Source organism: Eublepharis macularius, chromosome 14, assembly GCF_028583425.1.
Source record: "Eublepharis macularius isolate TG4126 chromosome 14, MPM_Emac_v1.0, whole genome shotgun sequence".
NCBI classification, from domain to species: Eukaryota; Metazoa; Chordata; class Lepidosauria; order Squamata; family Eublepharidae; genus Eublepharis; species Eublepharis macularius.
Genome location: NC_072803.1, coordinates 58180295 through 58203677, shown reverse-complemented (window position 1 = coordinate 58203677; position 23383 = coordinate 58180295). Strand labels below are relative to the sequence as shown.

General features: G+C 44.6%; 1 protein-coding gene across 1 annotated transcript in view; it reads right to left on the bottom strand.

Moving 5' to 3' along the window:
* Positions 1–23383, bottom strand: part of PKN3 (protein kinase N3) — a 55620-nt gene that overhangs the window by 9579 nt on the left and 22658 nt on the right. The window contains exons 6-17 of the mRNA XM_054998531.1: positions 22171–22369; positions 19294–19485; positions 17338–17447; positions 14012–14155; positions 12611–12686; positions 11153–11342; positions 9030–9186; positions 7894–7961; positions 5961–6027; positions 3318–3409; positions 2493–2669; positions 10–72 (exon numbers count right to left, since the gene is read on the bottom strand). Coding sequence (XP_054854506.1) covers positions 10–72; positions 2493–2669; positions 3318–3409; positions 5961–6027; positions 7894–7961; positions 9030–9186; positions 11153–11342; positions 12611–12686; positions 14012–14155; positions 17338–17447; positions 19294–19485; positions 22171–22369 — 1535 coding nt within the window. The remainder of the gene's footprint in view (positions 1–9; positions 73–2492; positions 2670–3317; positions 3410–5960; positions 6028–7893; positions 7962–9029; positions 9187–11152; positions 11343–12610; positions 12687–14011; positions 14156–17337; positions 17448–19293; positions 19486–22170; positions 22370–23383) is intronic.

Genomic DNA, 23383 nt, shown 5'->3' with positions numbered 1-23383 from the left:
CAATTTTACCTGTAAATTATCTTCTTGTCATGTAGGAACTGGAGGCCCAAGACCACACAGGCAGAGTAGAACCTACAAAAGCAAGATTTCAGCCGAGAAATGGCAACTACACACAGTAGGCAAAATTGCAAACATCCTGTGTCCCTCCCGTTCCACTCCAGCAACACCATACCACAATCTATAATAGCAGCAACTGTGTCCGCCACACATACATTATGCCAACATAATCCTCACAACGCCCCTTTAAGGCATATTCTCCTTTATAGATGGGGGGCTGCGACAGGCCTAAGGCCACTTGGTAAGCGGCCAGTTTGGTGTAGTGGTTAAGAGTGCGGGACTCTAATCTGGCGAGCCGGGTTTGATTCCCCACTCCTCCACTTGAAGCCAGCTGGGTGACCTTGGGCTAGTCACAGCTCTCTCAGCCGCACCCACCTCACAGGCTGACTGTTGTGGGGATAATAATGACATACTTTGTCAACCGCTCTGAGCGGGCATTAAGTTATCCTGAAGGGTGGTATATAAATCAAATGTTATTATTATTATTAAGTTTTGTGACAGGCAGGGGTTTCCTGATTCCATTATGTTATACCATATAAGATACGGTTTTAAAAAACTACCAAGCTGACATTCTTTATTATTATTTGCCTTTTTCATTTATACCCCATCTTTCTCCTCAACGGGGACCCAAGGTGGCTTTCATCCTTCTCCAATCCTCCGTTTTATCCTCACAACAACTCTGTGAGGTAGGTTAGTCTGAGACAGTGTGACTCAAGGTCACCCGCAAGCTTCGATGGCAGAGGGGGGATTCAAACCTGATTCTCCCAGAGTTCAACGCTCTGCCCATTACATCACACTGTCTCTCATGCATCTTCGACCTTTTCCCATAACTACATAGACTTAACACCAACCACCCTGTAGAGAACGTTTAACGGAACAAAACCATTTCAAAGCTCACCAGATGCCCAACTCTGTATGCATGCCCTGTCCTCACCTCTTCTCTGATGTCGTCTACATCAGACATCTGTACATTTTGCCTGCCATGAATCTGCTGAATCTTAACTGCCAGGCAAAATCCTATTTAGTATCTATCATATACTTTTGTTGGCTGAATTTCATTTCCTTAGTTGTTTAATAGTTCGCATTTTTATGACGTATTGTTGTGGTGTTATGGACCTCTGGTTTTATTGCTCTGTTTTTAGGGTGTTTAAATGTGTTTGTCGTTTATTTGCTCTAATTTTATAGCATGCTGGAAATTTTATGATATGGTTGTTTTTGTGCTGCTATTTATTGGTTATCGTGGTTCCTTGTGTTGCTCTGGTAAAAGCCACCCAAGGAAGCTCTTGGAACTCAAAGTGCAGGATAAAAACATTTAGATGAATACAGGAGATCTACTCCTGTAGATCTGTTCCTCAGTTCATCCCACATTCCTCTGGGGCAAGGAGCCTTCCACTTGCTGGACAAGCCAGAAACCAACGCCATTAGCACAAAGAACCCACAGGCGGCAACTGAACATTCAGAAGTCCAAACCAGATTGTAATGATTTCAAGTAAATGTGTGCATGTGTCTTTAAATGCTTGGTGTGAGATAGGTGAAGAGTCGGGTTGAAGGAGAGGGATGAGTGAGTGATATGATTGGTTGATGAGTGTGGGCGGAGTGAATGCAGTTGGAGACTGAGAGTGAAAAAAGAATATTTAGTCAAGGAAAGAGAGGCTAGCTGTGTGCTGCCTGAGTAACTTTAAGCAGTTCTGAGAGAAATACAGCCTGTATGGAACCTGAACTGAGCATGTTTGTGAAAGAACACTCAGGGCCAAGCTACACATGACAAATGACACTTGAACAGCAAGTGTATTTCTCCCTGTTCACTTGCCCTCCACTCAATCCACTTGCCGTTCAAGTGTCATTCGTCATGTGTAGCTTGGCCCTCAGTCAGGGAAAGAGAGGCCAGCTGTGTGCAGCCTGAGGAGGTTTAATATTTCTGTGAAAAATATTTAGTCAGAGAAAGAGAGGCTAGCTGTGTGCTGCCTGAGTAACTTCAAGCACGTCTGTGAAAAATATTGAGTCAGAGAAAGAGGCTAACTGTGTGTGAAGCCTTAGAAGAGACCTGTGTGAATGAGTTTAAATGAAGTAACTTTAAGAACCAAGAACTACTTTTATGAAACCGATACGCTTCTTGAAAAAATAAACGTTTATCTTGTTTTTGTTATACCCCAGAGTAGCTGTCATTGCTATATCCCATTCCTATCCTCAGGGCCACATAGAACCACGAAGGAGCCTGACGCTTAGGCATGTTACTAAAAGGAAAATTTAAATAAAATATCTTGGAATATAATATTCCTGGTGGCGACAATCTACCCAGAGGGTGTTAAGGGAAAGATTAAAGGCAAAATCTACCCAAGAGAAAGAAGGGGTCATAACACAGATGTTGCGCCGTACGTGATACAAAAGGGATATCTAAAGCAGTATTTACAGAGGTCTGATCTCAAGCCACTCACCGTGTCACGTGCTCCGGAAAGACATCAGAATGAATGCGCATCATGAGGTCCCCCCCAGGGGTGTATTCCATCACAAAACAAGCATGGCTGGGTGTCTGGAAGCAAGCGAACATGTTCACCAGGAAAGGGTGGCCAGAAGAGTTGACCACTTCAAAGATTCGCTTCTCGCAATTCAAGCTGCCAGAATCAAACAAGGGAAAGTGTCAGGCCAAAACCTTGCACTGAAGAAGAAACCGAATTGAAGGAGTTTTTTTTTTTTTGCATCTCCCTATAACCACAAGGACTAGAAATCTTTTTTTTTTTCAAATGAAGTATCGGACTTGAAGAATTTGGTGTTCCTTAATGCCTTAGCAACCTGCCAAGCTGCTTTTATTCAAGAGGCTCAATGCAGACATGATAGTGCAGTTTCAGCTAGCCAGAGCTTAGAAACCTTCAACCACGGTTTGAGGATCAAAATGTACAGGCAAACCATAGTTCATAGCTACTGGTCTCATTAGCATGCTAGACTCTAGATACACTGGCCTTTGAAGAAACGACAGGGTTTGTCAGTGCAGGCATCATGCCAAGTCAGTTACCACAAACCGTGGTTTGAACACTCATTCATACTTCCCTTTCTGATTCACCCGCTGATCACAAACCATGACTTCTCAATTTAGACAAACCACAAGTAAGGTTCCTTAACCATGGGGTTGGCATGATGCCGATAAAACCAGAAGCTTCTCAGTTCTTAATAGTGGCTGAGACTCATTTCAAATCAGGCATGCTGAGCAGCTGCCCAGTAGAGATCTTGCAGGGCATCCAAACCAGCTCTGGGCAAACCCTCACCTATCCATCTCATCCCGGCTGAGGATATCATGCTTCTTCAGGGCTTTGATAGCATACAGCCTTCCTGTTGCCTTGTACTGTGCCAGCAACACCTAAAACAGACAACAGAAACAGTTCAGAGCTCTTGGCAAGGAAGAAGTCCTCCTCTTTCTGGGATGGAACTGTGCAGGATTTCACCAATAGACACCCCCCACACACACTGCAGCAGTTCTATGCTCCTCTAACCACTGGCTAGACAGACAGCTGTTGGGAAAAGAACATCCAACCAGTTCTTCTCTGTGTAGAAGGCTGTCACAAAGTATGTGGAGGAGACACTAAGACCTCTCCCCCCACCCAAATTTTATTGTTGATTCTAACATTTACAACATATCCTATTGACATTTCATTTGAATTACAACGTATCTGACAACGAATTACAGATAATAGGTCCTATTATCAGAGCCAATTAAACATATCAAGTTGGAGCTAGCACAAGTTGCAAATGAGAGCGATATGAGCAATAACATTCTACTAATGATATCAGTATGTACTTCATGGCTTAACAGTGCACACAACAGAGAGTAAACTTAGATAATTTGTACTATTAAGGCTGATTCCGCACACGTTGGATAATGCACTTTCAATGCACTTTAGCTATCGTTTGGAAGTGGATTTTTTGTTTCACACTAAAAAAATTCAGTTCCAAATGATCTCTAAAGAGGATTGGAAGTGCATTATCCAACGTGTGCAGAATCAGATGGCTAAATTTTATACATAAAGGAGTTTTAGACAGAATGGGTTTGGGGGCTGGATATCCTCTTTGGTAATGTGCTCAAGAAAAGGGAGACATTTCTCAATGAACTCAGTTGTTTTAAGGTAAATTTCAGATCGAAGAAGACCATCTGAAATCTTTTCCATTATCAGATGATCCCATACACCAAGACCTTTCGATATATTCTACAGGAAGCTTCACAGCTAAGCGGGGTTTGAACTTCAGACTCCCTGATCCTAGTCAGATGCTTTAACCTCTGCACCACACTGGCTATCTAACAGGCTGCTTAAGTAGGGAAGCTATACCTGTCTTATTCTAGGTTGTTGCTGAGTGTGGTCTGTACACATCATAGATGCTGGACACCCAAGTTCTGTGAGAAGGAGCCACACAGCCTCCCGGTCTGGGCACAGAGTTGCATGAAAACAGCCAAGTGTAGCAAATTAGAACCGTTCTTAAAGATGTGGGATCATGAATAATCAAACTAACAGCAATTCAAAATTCTAAGAGTATTTTCGATGAGAAAAATTGGCCACAAGTGGCTGCATTTTTTAAAAATCCGTAAGCTATTGGAAATAAACAGATAAGAAAGGAACAATTATATCTATGTTCCGTTTCTTCCTTCCTTCATTTTAAATTTGTGAACTAAACATGCTTGCTCTGTGTACTAGATTTGATTATGTATTGTAGTCGTTTAATAAAAAATTACTACAATATATAATCAAACCTAGTACACAAAGCAAGCATGTATTGTAGTAGTTTAATAAAAAAAAAATTAGAGCCCCGTGGCGCAGAGTTGTAAGCTGCAGTACTGCAGTCCAAGCTCTACTCACGACCTGAGTTTGATCCCGGTGGAAGCCGGGTTCAGGTAGCCGGCTCAAGGTTGACTCAGCCTTCCATCCTTCCGAGGTCGGTAAAATGAGTACCCAGTTTCCTGGGAGTAAAGTGTAGATAACTGGGGAAGGCAATGGCAAACCACCCCGTAAAAAGTCTGCCAAGAAAACGTCGTAATGTGACGTCTCCCCATGGGTCAGTAATGACTCGGCGCTTGCACAGGGGACTACCTTTACCTTTACCTAATAAAAAATTAACACACACAAAAAACCCCTATTCAACTGTAGGAAAGACACCCCCATCCTGCAGACTGAAGTTCTAACACCCAGTTGCCCAAATCCCCCCATTCCGTCCTTCTCTTGCATGCAAAGGCAACACTGAAGACTTCCTCATTTGAAAACAACCAACATTTTCCCAGTGTTGTTTTTCCCTTGCCTACAGATCAGAGTTCTTCTGAACAAACAGCACGTAAAAATCCCATCCTGGAAAAAAAAAACCCATCAAATTATTTCATAGAGCTAGGCTTCAAATTTTCAGCACTTCTTTCACAGTTTTAGCACCTGAGTTAAGAATGCAGCTCTTTGCCTCTTAAAAATTCTACCCAAACTACTACTACTCCTTTTGGTGGGAGGAACAAGAGTAGCTTTGCAGGTTGAAATTCATGGCCCTGAGCATGTTTCTACTCGTGCACACCCACCCTGCTCTACGAATTTGAAAATTTACTTGGGTGGAACTACAGGCTCAGATATCTGTTTCACTCATGCAGGAAAAGTATTGGGAAACTGGACTGAAGTTCAGACAGCAGGTGTGGGATCGCATTTTGGAAGGCTTGCCTGTATCCCCTGCAACCAGAAAAACCAGCACAAGAAGCTGAGAGAAAGGGAAGAACCTACTTTCTCTTTGCTGAGCTGGCTTTCTATATGCAGGGAGGACAACTCAAAGTGGAACCAGCCACCTGCAGTCTGAAACCACCACGTCCATTCCACCATCTTCCTGCATGTCTAAGCCAAGCAGAGCCAAGACATCCTACTACAAGAAAAACATATATCCTCAAACGTCACCTTTCCAAAGTGGCCTCGTCCCAGCATGGCGAGACAAGAGAAGTCCTCAAGTTGGACGGTTTTCTTCCTGTTGGCAGAGAAATGCATGGCTGAGACAACTCTTGACAAAAAGGTCCCGGGAAAGAAAAGCAAGTCAGGGTTAGGGCAGTCTTCAGCAGAGAAGGGGAAAGGGGAAAGGAAAGGGTTCTAGAGATCAAAAAGAAAGACAGGAGAGCAAGAATAGATCTAAAGGGGACCAGAGAGATGAAGGCAGCATGTCAAAAGGCGAGAGGAAGATCGTAGATCAGCACAGAAAACCAACCACTATTATAAATGAGTGCTAGAGGGAAAGAGAGAACACAGAGCTAAAGCTAACAGATGCCCTAGAACATTTTGTGGACCACAAGCTGTTACCAAGGAAACCCTGAAGTAAATTCCAGGAACTGGGAGGAGGGAGGGGGGAAGGAAAATTAGACAACTTAAAAAGCTTCTTCCAAGACGATCCTAATGCTAAAGGCAAACTAAAAGCCTAATTTCCCTCCTGAAAACTGCCAGCAGGGGAATTATCATCCAAGGCAGTTATTGGGGGCAATACTAGAAGCACCGAGTACCTGGGCAGCCTGGCTTTGCAGCCCTCTTCCCCAAACAACGGCAGAGAAACCCAACACAACCACTCAGGAGAGGGGGCCGTTCCAGAACCCAAACGTTTCTTCAAAGACAAACCAACTTTATTGTAGCATAATACAATAAATAATACAGCTCTCTTCATCAGATGCATCATCGGCTTTCAAAAATCACAGCTCTCTTCGTCATATGCATCTGACGAAGAGAGCTGTGGTTCTCGAAAGCTGACGATGCATCTGACAAAGAGAGCTGTATTATTTATCGTATTATGCTACAATAAAGTTGGTTAGTCTTAAAGGTGCTACTGGACTCTTTAAGGGGATTTTAAAGGTCTTTTGTTATAACCTTTTTAAAGTCTAACTTCTTTTTTGGGCATTGAGAGTGAGGCTTAGCTGCCTACTTCCTAAATTGCCCTTCCCCCTGCTTTTGCTGTTTCTCTGTAGGTAAAAGATAAGTAAAACAAAAGAGGTGTTTGGAATTACAACAGGACATAGCCTGCAAAACACTTGAACATTACAGCTTATAGCGTTCTGCCTCTTAAAAATAACAAGAGGTGACATATGGGTGCCAAATGACACCCTTCTAATCTATATGACCGGTCATCTTTTTAGAAATTACTGATTTAATCTTATTTTTCTTACATACACTATCCCGTTTTTGTAAACAATTTTCTGATGACTTCGTAAAGAAGTTGTAAGAATGGGTGATTTCTTTGTAAGATATGCACTTTGTCAGACTTGTTTGGAGTGCGTCAGTTCATTTGAGTCATTTTCTCCAATAGAGAGCCAGTTTGGTGTCGTGGTTAAGAGCGGCAGGACTCTAATCTGAAGAACCAGGGCCGTTTCCACACGACTTACCTTATTCTGCAAAATAGCGAAATCTCACGCGAAATCTCGCGAGAAGACGCAATAACAGCGTCTTCTCGTGAGATTTCACACGAGATTTCGCTATTTTGCAGAATAAGGTAAACTGTGTGGAAATGGCCCAGATTTGATTCCCCGCTCCTCTGCTTGAAGCCAGCTGGGTGACCTTGGGTCAGTCACAGCTCTTCCACCTCACAGGGTGATTGTCATGACGATAATAGTAACACACTTTGTAAACTGCTCTGAGTGGACTTTAAGTTGTCCTGAAGGGCAATATATAAATTGAATGTTATGATGTTATTAAACTTTTCCAGTTCTTGCTGCCTTGGTTTAACTGAGATCTAGTGGCCTGGGTAGGAAACCCCCATTATTGGGACCAGGGGTATCCCCTCACATTAATAATCCAAGAGTGCCCCCTTTTCATCTTCTTCACTTCGGATGACCGTCCTCTCCACTTCAGAACCCACCTCAAGGAAGTCCGGCCCACCGTTTCCGAGCCAAGAGGCCTTTCTTCGAGGTGCAGCTTTTTGAGAGGCTGTAAAAGCAGAAAAAGGAGAAACTGTAACAGACCATCGGGGAGGAAAAGACTGTTAAAGTCCTGCTAGAGCAAAATGGAACCCAAGTTACTCAGTTCCATTTGGGCCTTCCTTGAAAAGACTGGAAAAAAACATTCCAAGGAGGGGAAAGACACAGGCCTGGGCTCCTAGGAATGCCCTCAAGAGAACTGAATTTTTCTTCCCCAGCCTGAAGTCACATTTTCCACTTCACTTGAACATCCCCGAGGGCTAGATACTTCAAAGTAAATGAATCAGGTATGCATTTTCTTTAAAAGAGTCCTGCTCTGTTCTTGCTGAATGAGGAAGCTACACAGCCGCATTCCTACTCTTGAATGGAAAAACCAGTATCTTATAATGGAGAGTCAAGATGTTAAATCAGGATATTTGTGTTCAAATCCCTGTTCAACCTTGAAGCTCAGAACTAAACTAATAATGAATACTTTGTAAACTGCTCTGAGTGGGCGTTAAATTGTCCTGAAGGGTGGTACCTAAATCGAATGTTGTTATTGTTATAAACTAAAGGAGATGGGGCAGACATGGCCCACCCTGTTCTTGCATAAAGCGTGCAAGGAAGCTAAAATCTGTCTCCTCCTTTGCCTTATCAGGCTTGAAGGATTCTTCCACCAGCCCAGCCTAAGATAAGCAAAATGAGTCTGGCTGGGAAGGAATAAGGGTTTCAAAAAGAACTCGGTAAGAGACAATGGATGATGGGAGTGTCCCAAGCTCTCCTTGCCCCCAGACTTCTTTTCCTACAAAAAACATGCAAGAAAAATTGCATTATGTCTAGTCTGGTCCCCACAATGGGTGATTTGAAGCCAGTCCCCTGAGCGCTTTGAATAGTTCATGGACTATCACCCTACTTTCAGGTTTTAAAATGCAAGAGATGTTATCACGTGGCAATGGTGGGGAGCAACTGAAGGAATGGTTGAGTATCCATGCCTGGCCAGTTCACACACAACACTTATTTAGACAGCAAACAAGCCAGCCACACATTCTCTACAGAAACCTAACTAGGCATGAACTCTGTACTGATCCTGCCATCTTACCAAAGAATCCACAGGAATCCGTTCCAGTTTTGGGGGAGAAGGTTCCAGGAAGAGGCGAGGCGGTTTTGGTGGCGGCTCATTGTCAAATGTCAATTTAAGCACTGGGCAGTCGCTGCATTTGGGAGACATATTTTGGGGGGGTCTTTCTTCCAAAGTCCTGCGGGTAGACACCACATCATACACCATGCACTATCAATAGAACAACTTTAGAAACAATACAGGTGCTGGTTTTGCTTCCTTCAAAGGCCTATTCCACCATCACTGCCACTCCAAGCTGCTTTTCAATGCTAAACAAGTCTTGAGAGATCCAGTGATAGTTCTCCCACACAGTCTGCAGTTTGACCCTTCTAGGTAAAGAAAACTCTGTCTTTCAAAACAGTTGAGTTGTTGCTCAGAACAAAACATAAGCTGACAACCAGTTAAAATATTTGCAGTTGACCCATCACCAGCTGCCATGTAATCTAAACATACTGGAATACTGCCACTCAGTGCCTTTCTGAGCTACTGAAACAAGAATGAGAAACTTTTTAAAAAATTTAGTAAGGCAGGCCGTGTTAAGTATTTTTCTTGTTCATTTACCATTATGTTAACTCACAAGACAAAAAAAGGCCTCAAAAGATAACCAAGGGGAATTTTTAACTCTCAGCTTCATTAATAAAACCTGACCATCCTCGCAACCAATCAGTTTATAGTTAATTAGCTTGATATCCGTGCTTCGCTACGGTATTTAACTCCCTAAATCCAGAGAGGTGCAAGCAGGCAGGAGCCGGCCAGTCACACATGAAAGCCAGGCTCCTCAGGGAGATTGGCAACCCTAGTGCACTTTTAGGTGAAGAATGGGAGGTGCATTTGATCTCAGGATACATTCAATGACTCCCAATAGCAACTGCATACTATTGAAAATGTGGGGGGTGAGGACCAATCAGCCTGCATATGCAAATAACCTTGAAAGGCTGGCCCAATAAGGGAAGAGTGGCTGAGCTGGCAGTGGGGGGGGGGGCGGGGGGGACAAGCAGACTGCAGCCTGCCAGCCACACAGGGAAGCTGGATCCCTTTGGAAAAACACTTAAGGGGCCTTAAGGGGCGAATTTCTTAAAATCCCTTCTTAGTGAGTGTTTACGTCATGAAAGGAATGTTCTCCCCAAATTTCATGTTTCTAGGTCCAGGGGTTTGGGCTGAGCGTTGCTGAGTCAGTCAGGACACTTGTGTTTATACATATATAGATTAATTTAAAAAGTAAAGATTGCAGCCGTGGTATATAGGGTTCAATGCTGAGGAGGCAAATTCAAACGTGCAAATTCTCTCAAAAACCACCTCTCATTGGGAGAACCACACAACTGAGGGTTGGCCTGCAGGAAGTGCCAGGGCCTGTCGCTGGCATCTCCAGGTAAAGAGTCATGGGAAACAAGGCCTTGGAGAACTGCTGGGAGTGGGAGTAGACCACACTAAGCCAAATGGGCCAGTGGGCTGACTGAGAAGAAAACAACTTCATGTGAGGTTGGAGATTCTGTGTTCCATATAATCTTCTTGTCCTACCAATTAAATGTAATGTAGAGTCCTCTTCCACTTTATCCACAGAACAACCCTGTAAGCAGGGCTTTTTTTCAGGGGGAATGCGGTGGAACGGAGTTCCGGAACCTCTTGAAAATGGTCACATGGCTGGTGGCCCCGCCCCCTGATCTCCAGACAGAGGGGAGTTTAGCTGGAGGGCCATCTCAACTCTCCTCTGTCTGGAGATCAGGGGGCGGGGCCACCAGCCACGTGACCATTTTCTCTGAGGGCAACCCACAGAGTTCCACCACCTCTTTTCCCCGAAAAAAAGCCCTGCTTGTAAGTTAAAGTTAGGCTAAGAGAGTAACCGGCCCAAAGTCACCCAGCCAGCTCCATGGTTGAGTGGGGATTTGAACCTGGGCTTCTTTGATTCTAGCTAACATATTCTTAATCACTATACTATCTCTTCCTACTCCCCATTCCCTCCCCATGTATTTTTAAAGTTCCATGCAACAAGCTGTATTATCTGCTATGCCTGAAACCGAATACACTCATTTTTGTTTTTTAAGAGCACTTAGATGCACTGGCAACGCTCACAATTTGCTGGCACTGATCAGAACGTATTTGTTTACCGATCCAACACAGCCACTGGCTCAGTTTGGCTCTGAGAAGGTACTGTGGAAGAGAGATCCGTGCGTGTGGAAGCCCGAAAGGGGGGGCTCAAGGTGGTCAGGGAACTGCAAGGTGGTAAGATGCTCATCATCAGACGCCCCCATGTGGCAATGTTGATATTCATCTGAGAGGCACGGAGGAACTCCTTCCCTGCGGGAATCAAAACTTACCAGCTCAGGAGACGGTTTTAAAACAACCATGCCCTGAAATTACGTGTGTTCTTTAATCTCTCAGTGGTTCCCAAGAGACAAATCATTAAGAACACACTAAGATACAGACACCACCTTTAACACTTTCAAGTCAATTTCTTCCACAGAAATTCAATCTGCCAAAGACATTCTACAGAAACACCTTGTATGACAGCAAAATAGTAAAGAGTCCAGTAGCACCTTTAAGACTAACCAACTTTACTGTAGCATAAGCTTTTGAGAACCACAGCTCTGTCAGATGCATTGTCAGCTTTCGAGAAACACAGCTCTCTTTGACAATGCATCTGACAAAGAGAGCTGTGGTTCTCGAAAGCTTTTGCTACAGTAAAGTTGGTTAGTCTTAAAGGTGCTACTGGACTCTTTACTATTTTGCTACTACAGACTAACATGGCAAACTCCTCTTGTATTACAGAGAATTCTAGGGCATGAGCTAGGAAGCACTCACCTCCAGTGGGGTATTGCCAAGCTCTGAGTCAACAGGTTTCCCCATATACACCATCAAACATCTTTTGAAAAGCAAGCCACATGACTTATTGGCATTATGTTGGACATGTTATTGTCAAAATGTACAAACTCTTATTGAAATTTGAGACAGAGGAAGAGCAAGTGAAAGAATTTATGATTAAATGGACTAAACATCTGGGGTATGATATACAAATGGAACAATGGGAAAATATGAGGTTAAAAGGGTTGTCATTTACATTTAGCTCTGGTCTTAAAGAGAGCTTTTATAAGATGATGTATCATTGGTATATGACTCCAGAGGAACTGGCCAAAATGTACAAAGCTATCTCAAGTCTATGTTAGAAATGTGGACAATATGAAGGACAGGTGCCTTCCCAACAAAAATAAAGAGGGATTGTGCCTATTAGACCTCCAGTTGGCTGTTCCGTAAAATTAGTCCTACGACAGAGCAGAAGACAACCACACAGCTCCAAGAAGTGACTGAAAGTAAAACACAACTCAGCTTCATACAAGGAGTGTGTGGACCTTCAAATGCCTAAGCCCCAGGCCATGAAGAGATACAGGACAACAGGATATTGTTCATCATTCATTGAGGAATCCGCAAGATGTTTCCAAAGAACCTCTGCAGCGTAACTGGATAGGAGGCATGCAAGAGAGGCCATGACCACGTAAGAAATATGAACTAGCAACATGACTATACACACTCCTACAGGTGTAGCTGCCCACCTGCAACCACCCACTAACCTTTTTGTTTGGGGAAAATGCGTTTCTGGCGCTGCAGCTTAGAGCGCCTCTCAATCACAGGGTTGCTGAATGTTACCTACAGAGGAAAAATGGGGGCAAATATTATTTTTTTCCTATGAAGACAACGTATCTATTTTTCCTTGTCCAGTTATAATGATTAATAAGTCAACTTGTAGTAATGAGCTTTCCAGACAGTTTGCAAAAAGATGAAAATGTTAACATCACAACCATAAACAGCAGCATATAAAACAAGGGAAAGGAAACCACCACACTGTAAAACTGCAGCAAATACCAGGGGAAAAAAATAATAAAGCAGAATTTCAGAGTTCAAACACTAGCCAACAATAAAATTGGAGAGAAGGCCGAGAGTGTAAAATCCTAGGCAAGGAGGAAGTTCTGCAGACGAGATGCTGCTACCGAGAAAGCTCTGTCCTGTGTAGTCACCCACCTCACCAAGAGAAGCAGCAAGCCTTTTGATAACAATCTGTTTACGATTTTAAAAAGACAGCACTAGCCCTTTAAGTTATATCCAGAAACATACAGGCAGCCAGAGAATCTCTTTTACATTCTGCACCAACTAAAACTTCTAAATAGCCTTCAAGGGTAGCCCCAGGCACAGCGTGCTACAGCTGCCTAGTAGGGAGTCTATCCAAGCTTGAATAACTGCAGCCTAGTCTTCTAGAAAAAAAAAGATATTGCAACCCAGCTGAACCTGGTTAAGAAGTCACTATCCACCACAGGTAAGGTCTCATTATCCTCCCAAGCTACAACTTCATATTTTGAGGACAATGAAGCTCCATCAAGACCCAGTGCCATGCAGTGGCTAGAGTTGGACAAAGACAGGACGGGGAGGGGCGGGGGAGAGGCCTGAGTTCAAATCCCCACTAAGACATGAAGCTTAAGTGGTGACCTTGGGCCAGTCATTCTCTCACGCAGGATTTTTGTGAGGATAAAATATGGAGAGAGAACATTGCATGCTGCCTTGAGTTCCTAGGAGGAAGGGCAGAGTTAAAAAGAGAGTGCAATCTGGCTAACCCTTCCTTATCAACAAACAGAATCTTAGTTTTGCTTAACTAGTTTTGGCACCTTATCCCTGCTAGCTGAAATTCTCTAATTGTTCATGTCAGGAACTGAACCTGGGATCCTCAGGATGCAAAGCCCAGTACTGAGTTTTATTCCTCTCAAGTTTGAGTCAAGATGCTGTATTTTTATACCTCAACACCCCATTTTCCCTCCCAATTGCTTATACGTGTTTCCCAAATGGCCTCCATTCAAGACACTGCCTGGCCAAACCTGCTTCGCTTTAGCGGCAGATAGATGCCCGAGACCATTCTTGGGACGGAAAGAAAGCCCTTGCTGAAAGGGGCTACCCAAAAGGAGAAAGCACAATCTACCCTTTACCTCTGCAAAAAGCATCCCTTGGGGTTCAAGGGCGAGGCACATGCCATGGCGTTCATTATCAAGGAAGTCATCCAGGCGCAAGTATTTCACCGCGCACAGCTCTCTCCAGTCACGCCAATAAACAGAAATCTCCAGTTCTCGGGACTGCAGAGAAATGGAACAGGAAACACGGAGAATGTTAGCCCCTTAACTATAAGGAAGCAGGTCAGCAACTGGCAAACCTCATATCGTATATAGTTAAAGGAATGAGCCCTAAATGCTGGCATTATGGTCAAGAAGTTGGCATATATGCGCATATGTGGTGGGATTGTAATGTGGTCAAGGAATATTGGCAAGAGATTATAAGGGTAATGTCTGGTTTATTTCAAGTTAATATAGAGGTTAATAGGGACCTGCTTATCTCCGGAAAATTGGGAAATAAAAGAGTAGATGGAAATAAGCAAGATCTATATAAAATTATGATTTTAGCCAGAATGGCTGTAATAGCATTGGGATGGAAGGACAAGCATAAATGGACAATGGAAAAATGGAACAATTATGTCTTTGAACGTGTACAATCGGATATATTTGTACAGATAACTGCTGATGAGACATGGGAGGATAAGCGTCAAAAGATTACAAGTAAATGTTATAGGCACTGGGTGGAAAGGGGGGAAGCCAACCCAAGCATTCAAGCCCGAATGAAGAATCTGTGCACATGGTTAAAGATATGAAGATATAATGGGGGGGGGAGGGAAGGGGTAAAAATAGATGTATACGGTTCAATGTATGATTATGTACATATGTTATAATAATAAAATTAATTTTAAAAAAAAAGCAACTGGCAAAGCTCAAGCAAATGAATGGAATTAACAGGTGCCCCTTTTCTTTCACTCAATGCTTGTGTAACCCCTATGAGCTAATTGGTGTAGCCCAGGAGGGCAGAATCAGTACCTACAGCCAGGCGGCTGAGGAAGAAGCTGGTTGCGGAGGAGCTTGATCTTAACCAATGTGCTCTTATCACCGTGAATAAGGTAATCAGAAGAGTTGTGTGCAAACAATATCACTAAAAGTAGTGTGTGTATATAGTGCTTGGTTGGTGTTTTTACTGGGATTGTATTGTTCTTACAGGGCTGTAATGCCCCAAGAAGAGGACCGAAGCCTGGGTTCCGGTTGCTTCAAATTGGAAGGACTGTGACGAAGGACTCCATCACTTGGTAGAATGTGACCAGTTGAACCGTTTACCTTTTCAAAGATATCGTTGGCTAAAAGTTTCTGTATGGTTGCACTCAGGGGTCATTTTGTGGAAAAAGAGCGGGAGGAACTCATTAGCATAACTCATTAGCATATGTCACGCCTCTTGCCAACACCGGAAGGGTCATTAGTACAACTGATTTGCATATGCCACACCCCCTGACATCACCTATTCTGGCTGTTTTGGACCTAATCCTGGCCATTCAGGGCCGAAATTGGGCCCAAAATGGCAAGAAGGGGCTGAAAATGGCTGAAAAGGGGCCCAAAATGGTCAGGATCAGGCTGCTGATGAGTGGGAGAGTGATCCATCACCCGTCAGAGGCCCGATCTGGGCCATTTTGGCCCCAATCCAGGCCAAAATGGGCCCCAAATGGCTGAGAGTCAGGTGGGCGGGGCCACCTGACATGTGACCTCTTTGGGAAACTGCGTTCCTGTGCATTCCCCCTCGAAATGAGCCCTGGTTGCACTTATGAGTTTAGTGAAAGAAAAAAAATAGTTGTATTGTATTAAAAGGATTAGGGAAAAAAGCGTTTTTTCTTAACTTACATGTGTGTGAAAGTTTGCTTCCTAAAGTAGCCCCGTAGAACCCATACAAAAGAGGTTACGCTTGTGTAACAGACTGTGCTGAGAAAATCGTAAAGGTGGGTGCTCAGCAAGAGAGAGAGAGTAAAGAGCTTAAAGCTTTTCAGTCGGGCATTTTAAGTACACCATCCGAAGTAGCCAGATAGATGCTGGGAGGTAAAGCAGACCAATCCATTGGGAGCGTGGAAAGAGAAAAGACACTGTTAAGGACCGGAGACGGTAATATTGCTTTTGCAGAGGACCACCGGTCCAAGGAGGGCGGTGGAGAGACAGACAGAAGAGTGGAAGCAAGAGAACAGAAGGCATAAGAAACATGCCCCGGGAGCCATCTCTCTGACAAAGGAAGCTTGACTCTCGGAAGCTCACGCCCTGGAAATCTAGGTGGCCTTTAAGGTGCTCCTAGACCCGAATCTTGCTATTTTACCCACAAGGGCTTTTCTTCTGGAGCTAGAGCTGCTTAGCAATTTGTCAGCACCTCTGGCCCACCAGACCGAAGTGCTGGAGAGCTGGGTGATGCTCCCTACAAAACTGGTGAACAGTTTGAGGGCCAAGTGCTGTGAAGTGCAGCAGAGTGATGAAGAAGGCCACATCTGGGTCCCTCCAACCTGCTTTTGAAGGCTCTGAGGAGGATACGCTGCGAGTGCATTTTCAGTGCTGGAAGCAAGAGCAGTCGTGTGTCCATCTCACAGCCCTACAAAGCGGGAAGAGACCCAATAGTGGCCTACCAGCCAAAGCAATTGCCCACTCTGATGAACTCTGTCCAGCGAGAACAGTATTCAAAGAACTGCTCAACCATCAAATGCACTAATTCGATTAATAGCAGCTAAAACATCTATTGCTTCTTGTTGGAAATCTCCATACCCACCTGATATAAATACATGGTACAATAAAATATGGGAATATATGGCAATGGAAAAAATAAACATAATACAACGCTCAACTGACTATGCCAAATTGTTAAATTTTACAGAAAAATGGCAACCTTTTCTAGACTATCTTGCTACTAAAGATGTACAGGGTGCGATAGCCCCATATCAGAAATTTTTGAAATTAGAACTCTGATGCAATAAAACTTGGTCACATGGATGCATACTACTATTCAAACTCTGAATACTCTAGGCCCACAATGATAAAAGAATATAAATATTTATAAATATTTAAGATAAGGGAAGAGAGAAGAAAAATGACACAATAATGCAACATCTATGCTGTTTATGTAGGATAATGTTTATCATATATTGTCGAACTCTGTTGAACTATGCTTGTTATTGTATATATGTTTAATAAACTATTTTTAATGCACTAATTAGATTGGGGCCATAGAGCATGTGTGAGACCACAATATGGGGAATACTCTGTCCAGAGCAGAGTGGCTGTTTTTATGCCTATCTAGGCTTTCCCATGTGAGCTCTAGAAATAAACTGTAACAGCACTAATGCAGGATCCATAGCAGTATATTTAATGGGATTAAAAGCTCCAGGTATCCCTAGCCTAGAAACAGACATACTTACTCGATCCAGTTCAATGACAAAGGTTTGGTCCCAGGCTTGGTTGTTCACTGGTCCCCAGTTCGTATGCCCAACCACTTTGTTGTCCACCTTGAGCAGAGCAAGAACTTCACCTGCAGCCAGGAAAGAAGTGAAGTTACACAGCATCGTCGAAGGCTTTCACGGCCGGAGAACGATGGTTGTTGTGGGTTTTCCGGGCTGTATTGCCGTGGTCTTGGCATTGTAGTTCCTGACGTTTCGCCAGCAGCTGTGGCTGGCATCTTCAGAGGTGTAGCACCAAAAGACAGAGATCTCTCAGACAGAGATCTCTCAGACACTGAGAGATCTCTGTCTTTTGGTGCTACACCTCTGAAGATGCCAGCCACAGCTGCTGGCGAAACGTCAGGAACTACAATGCCAAGACCACGGCAATACAGCCCGGAAAACCCACAACAACCATTACACAGCATCTCTTAGAAGGTCTACCTCACTTACTCAGGAGGAGACTGAGTAAAGATTACCAACCCATCCAAGAATCAGACTCAAATGGAGCTACTAGAGCATACCAAAACCAACAATCCAGTATTTTTTATTATCTTATTTTTACTTATTTCAAATTTCTATTCCGCCCTCCCTGCAAGCAGGCTCAGGGCGGATAACAACATATTAAAATACAAAACACAATAAAAACAACGTATTAAAACACAATAAAAATCCATACACATTTAAAACAGGATGGTGGACAGCCTTCACAGGGAGGGTTAAGATTTTATACACCTCCTTTTTTCCGCCCCCAGCCTCAGCCATATGCCTGGCGGAACAACTCTGTCTTGCAGGCCCGGCGGAAGGATAGTAGGTCCTGCCGGGCCCTGATTTCAGCAGACAGAGTGTTCCACCAGGTGGGAGCCAGGACTGAAAAGGCCCTGACTCTAGTGCTGGCAATTTCCCAGTGTCTAATGAGATGCCTCCAGATACCTCGATGTGGCTGACCTGGCCACCTGGATCCATGCTATGGTAACATCAAGACTTGACTACTGTAATGCACTATACATAGGTCTCCCATCTAAGTTAACTAGAAGACTCCAATTGGTGCAAAATGTTGTGGCGCAACAATTACCAGGAGCATGAACATCACCCCCATTCTACATTCACTCTTGGCTACCTCTCAGCTACCGTGCTCAGTTCAAGGTATTGGATATCACATATACTGCTCTTCATGACATTGGTCCGGCATACCTACAGGACCACCTTCCTCCCTATGTTCCTCCAGGGCAACTTTGCTCATCTGAACAGGGTCTCCTGCAGGTGCCAGGCTGCACATGGGCAAAATCAACAGCAGCCTGTACATGGGCTTTCTTTGTGGTGGCCCCTACCCTGTGGAAAGGCCTGCCTGAGGCGGTCAGGAGAGCCCCCACCCTCCTGGCTTTCCACAAAGGATGCAAAGCCGAATGATTCAAAAAGGCTTTTGTATTGTAGGGAAGGGCTTTCAGATGCTTCGCTAATGAGTGAGGGACCATAGACTTCACCACTATGTTGCCTTATGTACTATCTGTTGTCTTAAATACAAGCTCCTATGTCAGCCCTAAAACTGCTTATCTTCGGGTTCAGCATTTCTTCAACTCTGTATTAGATTCTTGCTCATGTTATGTCTTTGTACACTTGTGTTTATTTACCTTAAGGCATTGTTTATGAAATTATCTTTGACGCTGACTGTACTACTCTCACACTGTGTAATCCGCCTTGAGTTTCCGTGAGAAAGGCGGACCGTAAATGACATTAAAAAAAGCAGGGAACAGAATTCCAAGCCTTCTCCGGTTGCTTCCCTCCCCCCACCCAGGGTGCCCTATGTTAGCCAATAAAAATCAGTATTTTTTTTACCTCCACTGATAGAAGAACTTAGCCCACTTCCAAACACGCACTGCCAGCAGCAAAATCAAAACAGACACCACCAAGCAACCCAACCAGAAGTGGCAAACTTACTGCCCAGCTCCTCGTTCCGAATGGGTTTTGTAGCAGCCCCCCGGCCGTGGATGCTCACGCCGGCCCACGTCCGAGTCAAGGGCTTCAGATCACTGGGGCTCCCAAAGACAGGTGTTGAGCTAGCCACTCGAGAGCGGCCCGGGACCCTTTCCAGCAGGTCCTGGCAGCCCATCAATCGCACTTCCAACATCCCTGAGAAACGTCGCCGAAAATCAGCAGAGGGAAGGAGAAGAGGAAGATGACCCAAGTAGCAAAATTTCAGCAGGTTCACAGAACATGTTAAGTTCAAAAGGCACTCAAGTCCAACTAATTACCTAGTCATATCATAAAATCAGAGTGTAAATGGATTCTCCATTTATCAGGGCTACTGACTGAGTGATTTAAAGCACTTCTACCCTGTTTTTTCTCCGGCACAGAGGACTCAAAGAAGCTTAACATCTTGCAAGCACAGTAAAGCCCGTTCGCCATCACAAACAGCCAACGGGCCATGTCAGCTAACCAGCTGCGCCCGCACCATGAAAGAATCTATTCATATGTGCTTGTATGGAGCTCCGCCTTCATGAAGATATGGAGCTCAGGCGCTCTTCTCAGCATCTCCAGTGGATTTTTCCACGCAGAAGGCCCAGGCCAGGGCAGTTACCAGAGGCCTCCAGCAACAAAGCCCAAGATTTGGACGAGACAGCCAACAGGCATCCCACAGAGCGGATACTGTCGTCATCGTCATCCCCCCACCCCCCATCAATAATCCAATTTAAAATTTGGATACACTAAAAAGTTTGCTGCATTTCACCCATATGGAAACTCATTTTCAAAAGCCGTACTGGTCATACCCCACCCATTTACTGGCACATCCTGTGCAATACGCACTGTCATGTACCAGCAATGTCCTTCTGCCATTCATGGGGCCAGATTGGGACCATGAGAGGCTGGCTCACTGCACAAACTGTCCATTCCTGATCGCTCTCTTTGCCATCTCCTCAGCTGGGGGAAGCAGGCCGTAGCCACTTTATCGGGACTGCTTGCTCTTTCCAATGGGATCTTCTTTCGTCTGTTCTCAGCAATATAATGGAGCATACTGATGTCTTGCACTGCTGGAGTTCTCCCCTCCCCGGAGTACTTCTGCCTACTGGGTATACCAACTGATGTACAAGATAAGTAGGCTCTTCCTCACAATCGGTTCTGCCACAACACATTTGGTAGCCTTTCAGGTGCCACAAAGACTTGCTTTCCTTTTGGCTGCTGCTAATTCCCCTTAGGAATTCATCTTTCATTAGCTGTCAAGCCCCAGCCCTACCCATGTCCCATAGAAGACTTTTCTCTGCAGCCAGTGGTCCATTCCTTTGATAAGCAAATTGCTGGTTAATAGCCCAGGATGGCTGGCTGATGTTTCATCAGTGGGAGCTAATAATCTTCTAATGGTTGTGGTATCTGCTCTGCTTGGCCGCATAATCCCAGATGGGTAGCAATTTAAGTCCATTGCAGCAGAAGACAGCGCTGAAGACTATCAAGTTTTTTATTCTACCATAAACTTTCCTGGCCTACAGCTCCCTTCCCCAAATGCAATGGCAGGATCCTCACAAGGCTAGCACATCACATATGTAGTTACCTATGGAATTTTATGTGATATACTTCACATACCAGCAGGGTGGCCAAGTACGTCTTAGGAAATTCCTGGAGAATTGGGGGCAGTACCTGAGAAGGGACTTTGATCAGGTATCGTTCCAGGAGAACTCCAGCCCCCACTTGGAGAGGTTGACAACCAAAGCAATATGAAAGGAGGAAGGCAGAGAGTTATAAAGTCTGACCAACTCTGAAGGAGTTGGCTTGCGCAGTAGAAAGTACTTTCACCGCCTAGACCACTGGAGAACAGACTGGCGTTTGAAACCACAGACTATCCCCAACTGAGGACAATCCCCTAGGCAGTACCACCCATCTGCTTTCCCTGAAGATTGACAAAGGCCATCTGTAAACAAGTCCAGAAATATGAAAACGTGATGTCCACAGCATCTCCAAAACACAATCCCAAATTTAGCCTTACTGCCTGAAAATAACAACAACAACATTAGATTTATATCCCGCCCTTCAGGACAACTTAATGCACACTCAGAGTGGTTTGCAAAGTACATTATTATTATCCTCATGACAATCACCCTGTGAGGTGGGTGGGGCTGAGAGAGCTCCGGGAAGCTGTGACCGGCCCAAGGTCACCCAGCTGGCTTCAAGCAGAGGAGTGGGGAATCAAACCCGGCTCTGCAGATTAGAGTCCTGCCGCTCTTAACCACCAAAGACAAGGAGTTCATCAAAGAAACTCCCCAGGGCACTTCACAGAGAGGTGGATATTTGAGTGCTGCTGTGGTATAGGGGGGTTAAGAGAATGAGCCGTGACCTGGGAAGCCTCCAGTTTGAATCTCACCTCTGCCACTCACTAGATGGCCTCAGGCATGCCACTCAACTTGTCTCCTCATCTTGAATATAGAGATAACAATAATGCTGGGGTAAGGATTTATTAAGCTAGAATGTGAGTCCATCAGTCCTTATATCTTGGAGATGGAGTGATTACAGAGGCCGAATGATAATAGCCGGTGAATGACAAAGGCAGGCATGATTGAATAGGGTAGGGTATGCAGAGGGGTAGTGAGTGTGGAGAAATTAGCATTGATAATGAGACAGGAAGTCTTTGTTTCGATTCAGTCCAGGTGGCTGCGTTGTCTTGAGCTTTGTTATCAGTTGCAATTTAGCAGTCTCTCTTTCTAATCTCCCTTTGAAATTCCCCTGTAGGCTTGTAGGAAGAGGAAGTTGAGCTCTTCATTTCCACAGAGAATCATTTCCAAGCCGCTCTCCCACCCACTCCCAAATCCCCCAGAATGGAAAAGTTACCCGTAATGGCCGTGGGCTTGATGAGAGTGGCAACTGGCTGCCCACCGCCCTGCTGAGCACCAAGACAGAAAGTGTTCACCAGCTCCTGTTTGATGAGCGCCCTCTTGGGGTGATCGGGAGAAAGTTCGCCCAGAAGCTGCTCGAGAGAGAGGCGCAGTAGGTCGATCTTCTGCGCAGATTCTTGCAAGCACGCCTGAGCCTGGAAGAAGGAGAAGGGGTCAAAAGAAAAGCTCGGGCATTAAGGACCACCACTGCCTGCACTCAAAGGCTGCACTCCAACACCCTCTTAGACAGCATTTGCGTCAAATGCAGCGCGTGCATTCACTGTATCGTACCATCTTTCACTGCCCAACGCATGAACTAGCCAGATAGAGAGTCCTTAAAAATGGCCACTGAAGCATTCAAACATTCCTGATGCCTTAAAATTAAGACTATTACTGAGTAGCCTTTGCAAACGCTGCACTGCGGACGTGACCACCTTTTCTTTAACTCTTATTTTTAATTCTTGAACTTTGTTATAGTGTACGGCCTATGGGGTGTTAAGCTGAATAGTCTAAATTAAAGCGCATGCTTGGATGATTCTGCCAAATTTAAGTGAAAGGTCTCTGGTTGCTTCCACCAGCACCTCCCGCTCCGCCTTGCACCTCCAAATGCAGCGTCTCTTCTGGGGACTTCCACAGGACATCACTCATCTTTCCAGGTTGTCAAAGCAGAGCTATACTTTTGGTACAATCTTTCCTAAAAAAAGGTACCCAGAGCAGGTTTGGGGTAAGTGTGGAAGGGAAAATGTAGGTTTCTGCACCACAATTGCCCCCATCTGGTGCCACTTCCTCTCCTGCCCACCGGGGTTTTTTCCCAGAGTTTTAAAAATCATTGATAGTACATACATTGCAATAGTGTTAAAATATCATGATATACGAATTACTGAGTGATTTTAAAAAATTGCAAAAAACTCTCTGGAGGGAGGAGAGGGGGGAAAGAAGGGGGAGAAGGGAATCGCCCTGTGTGGAGGCTCTACACTACAATGGATGGCTTTCCATTTGCTGCAGCAGCGTGATATAAAAACAGGGAATCAGCCCCCTTCCCAGTGCAGAGGTAACCCCTATTTGGTGTAAACTCTCATCTGTCCAGTTCTTGCTGCTTTGCCATCTCCCATCTCCGTGGCCAGAGGGCGCAACACTATGCAACCGGCCGCGGTTTGTCAATTCAGACT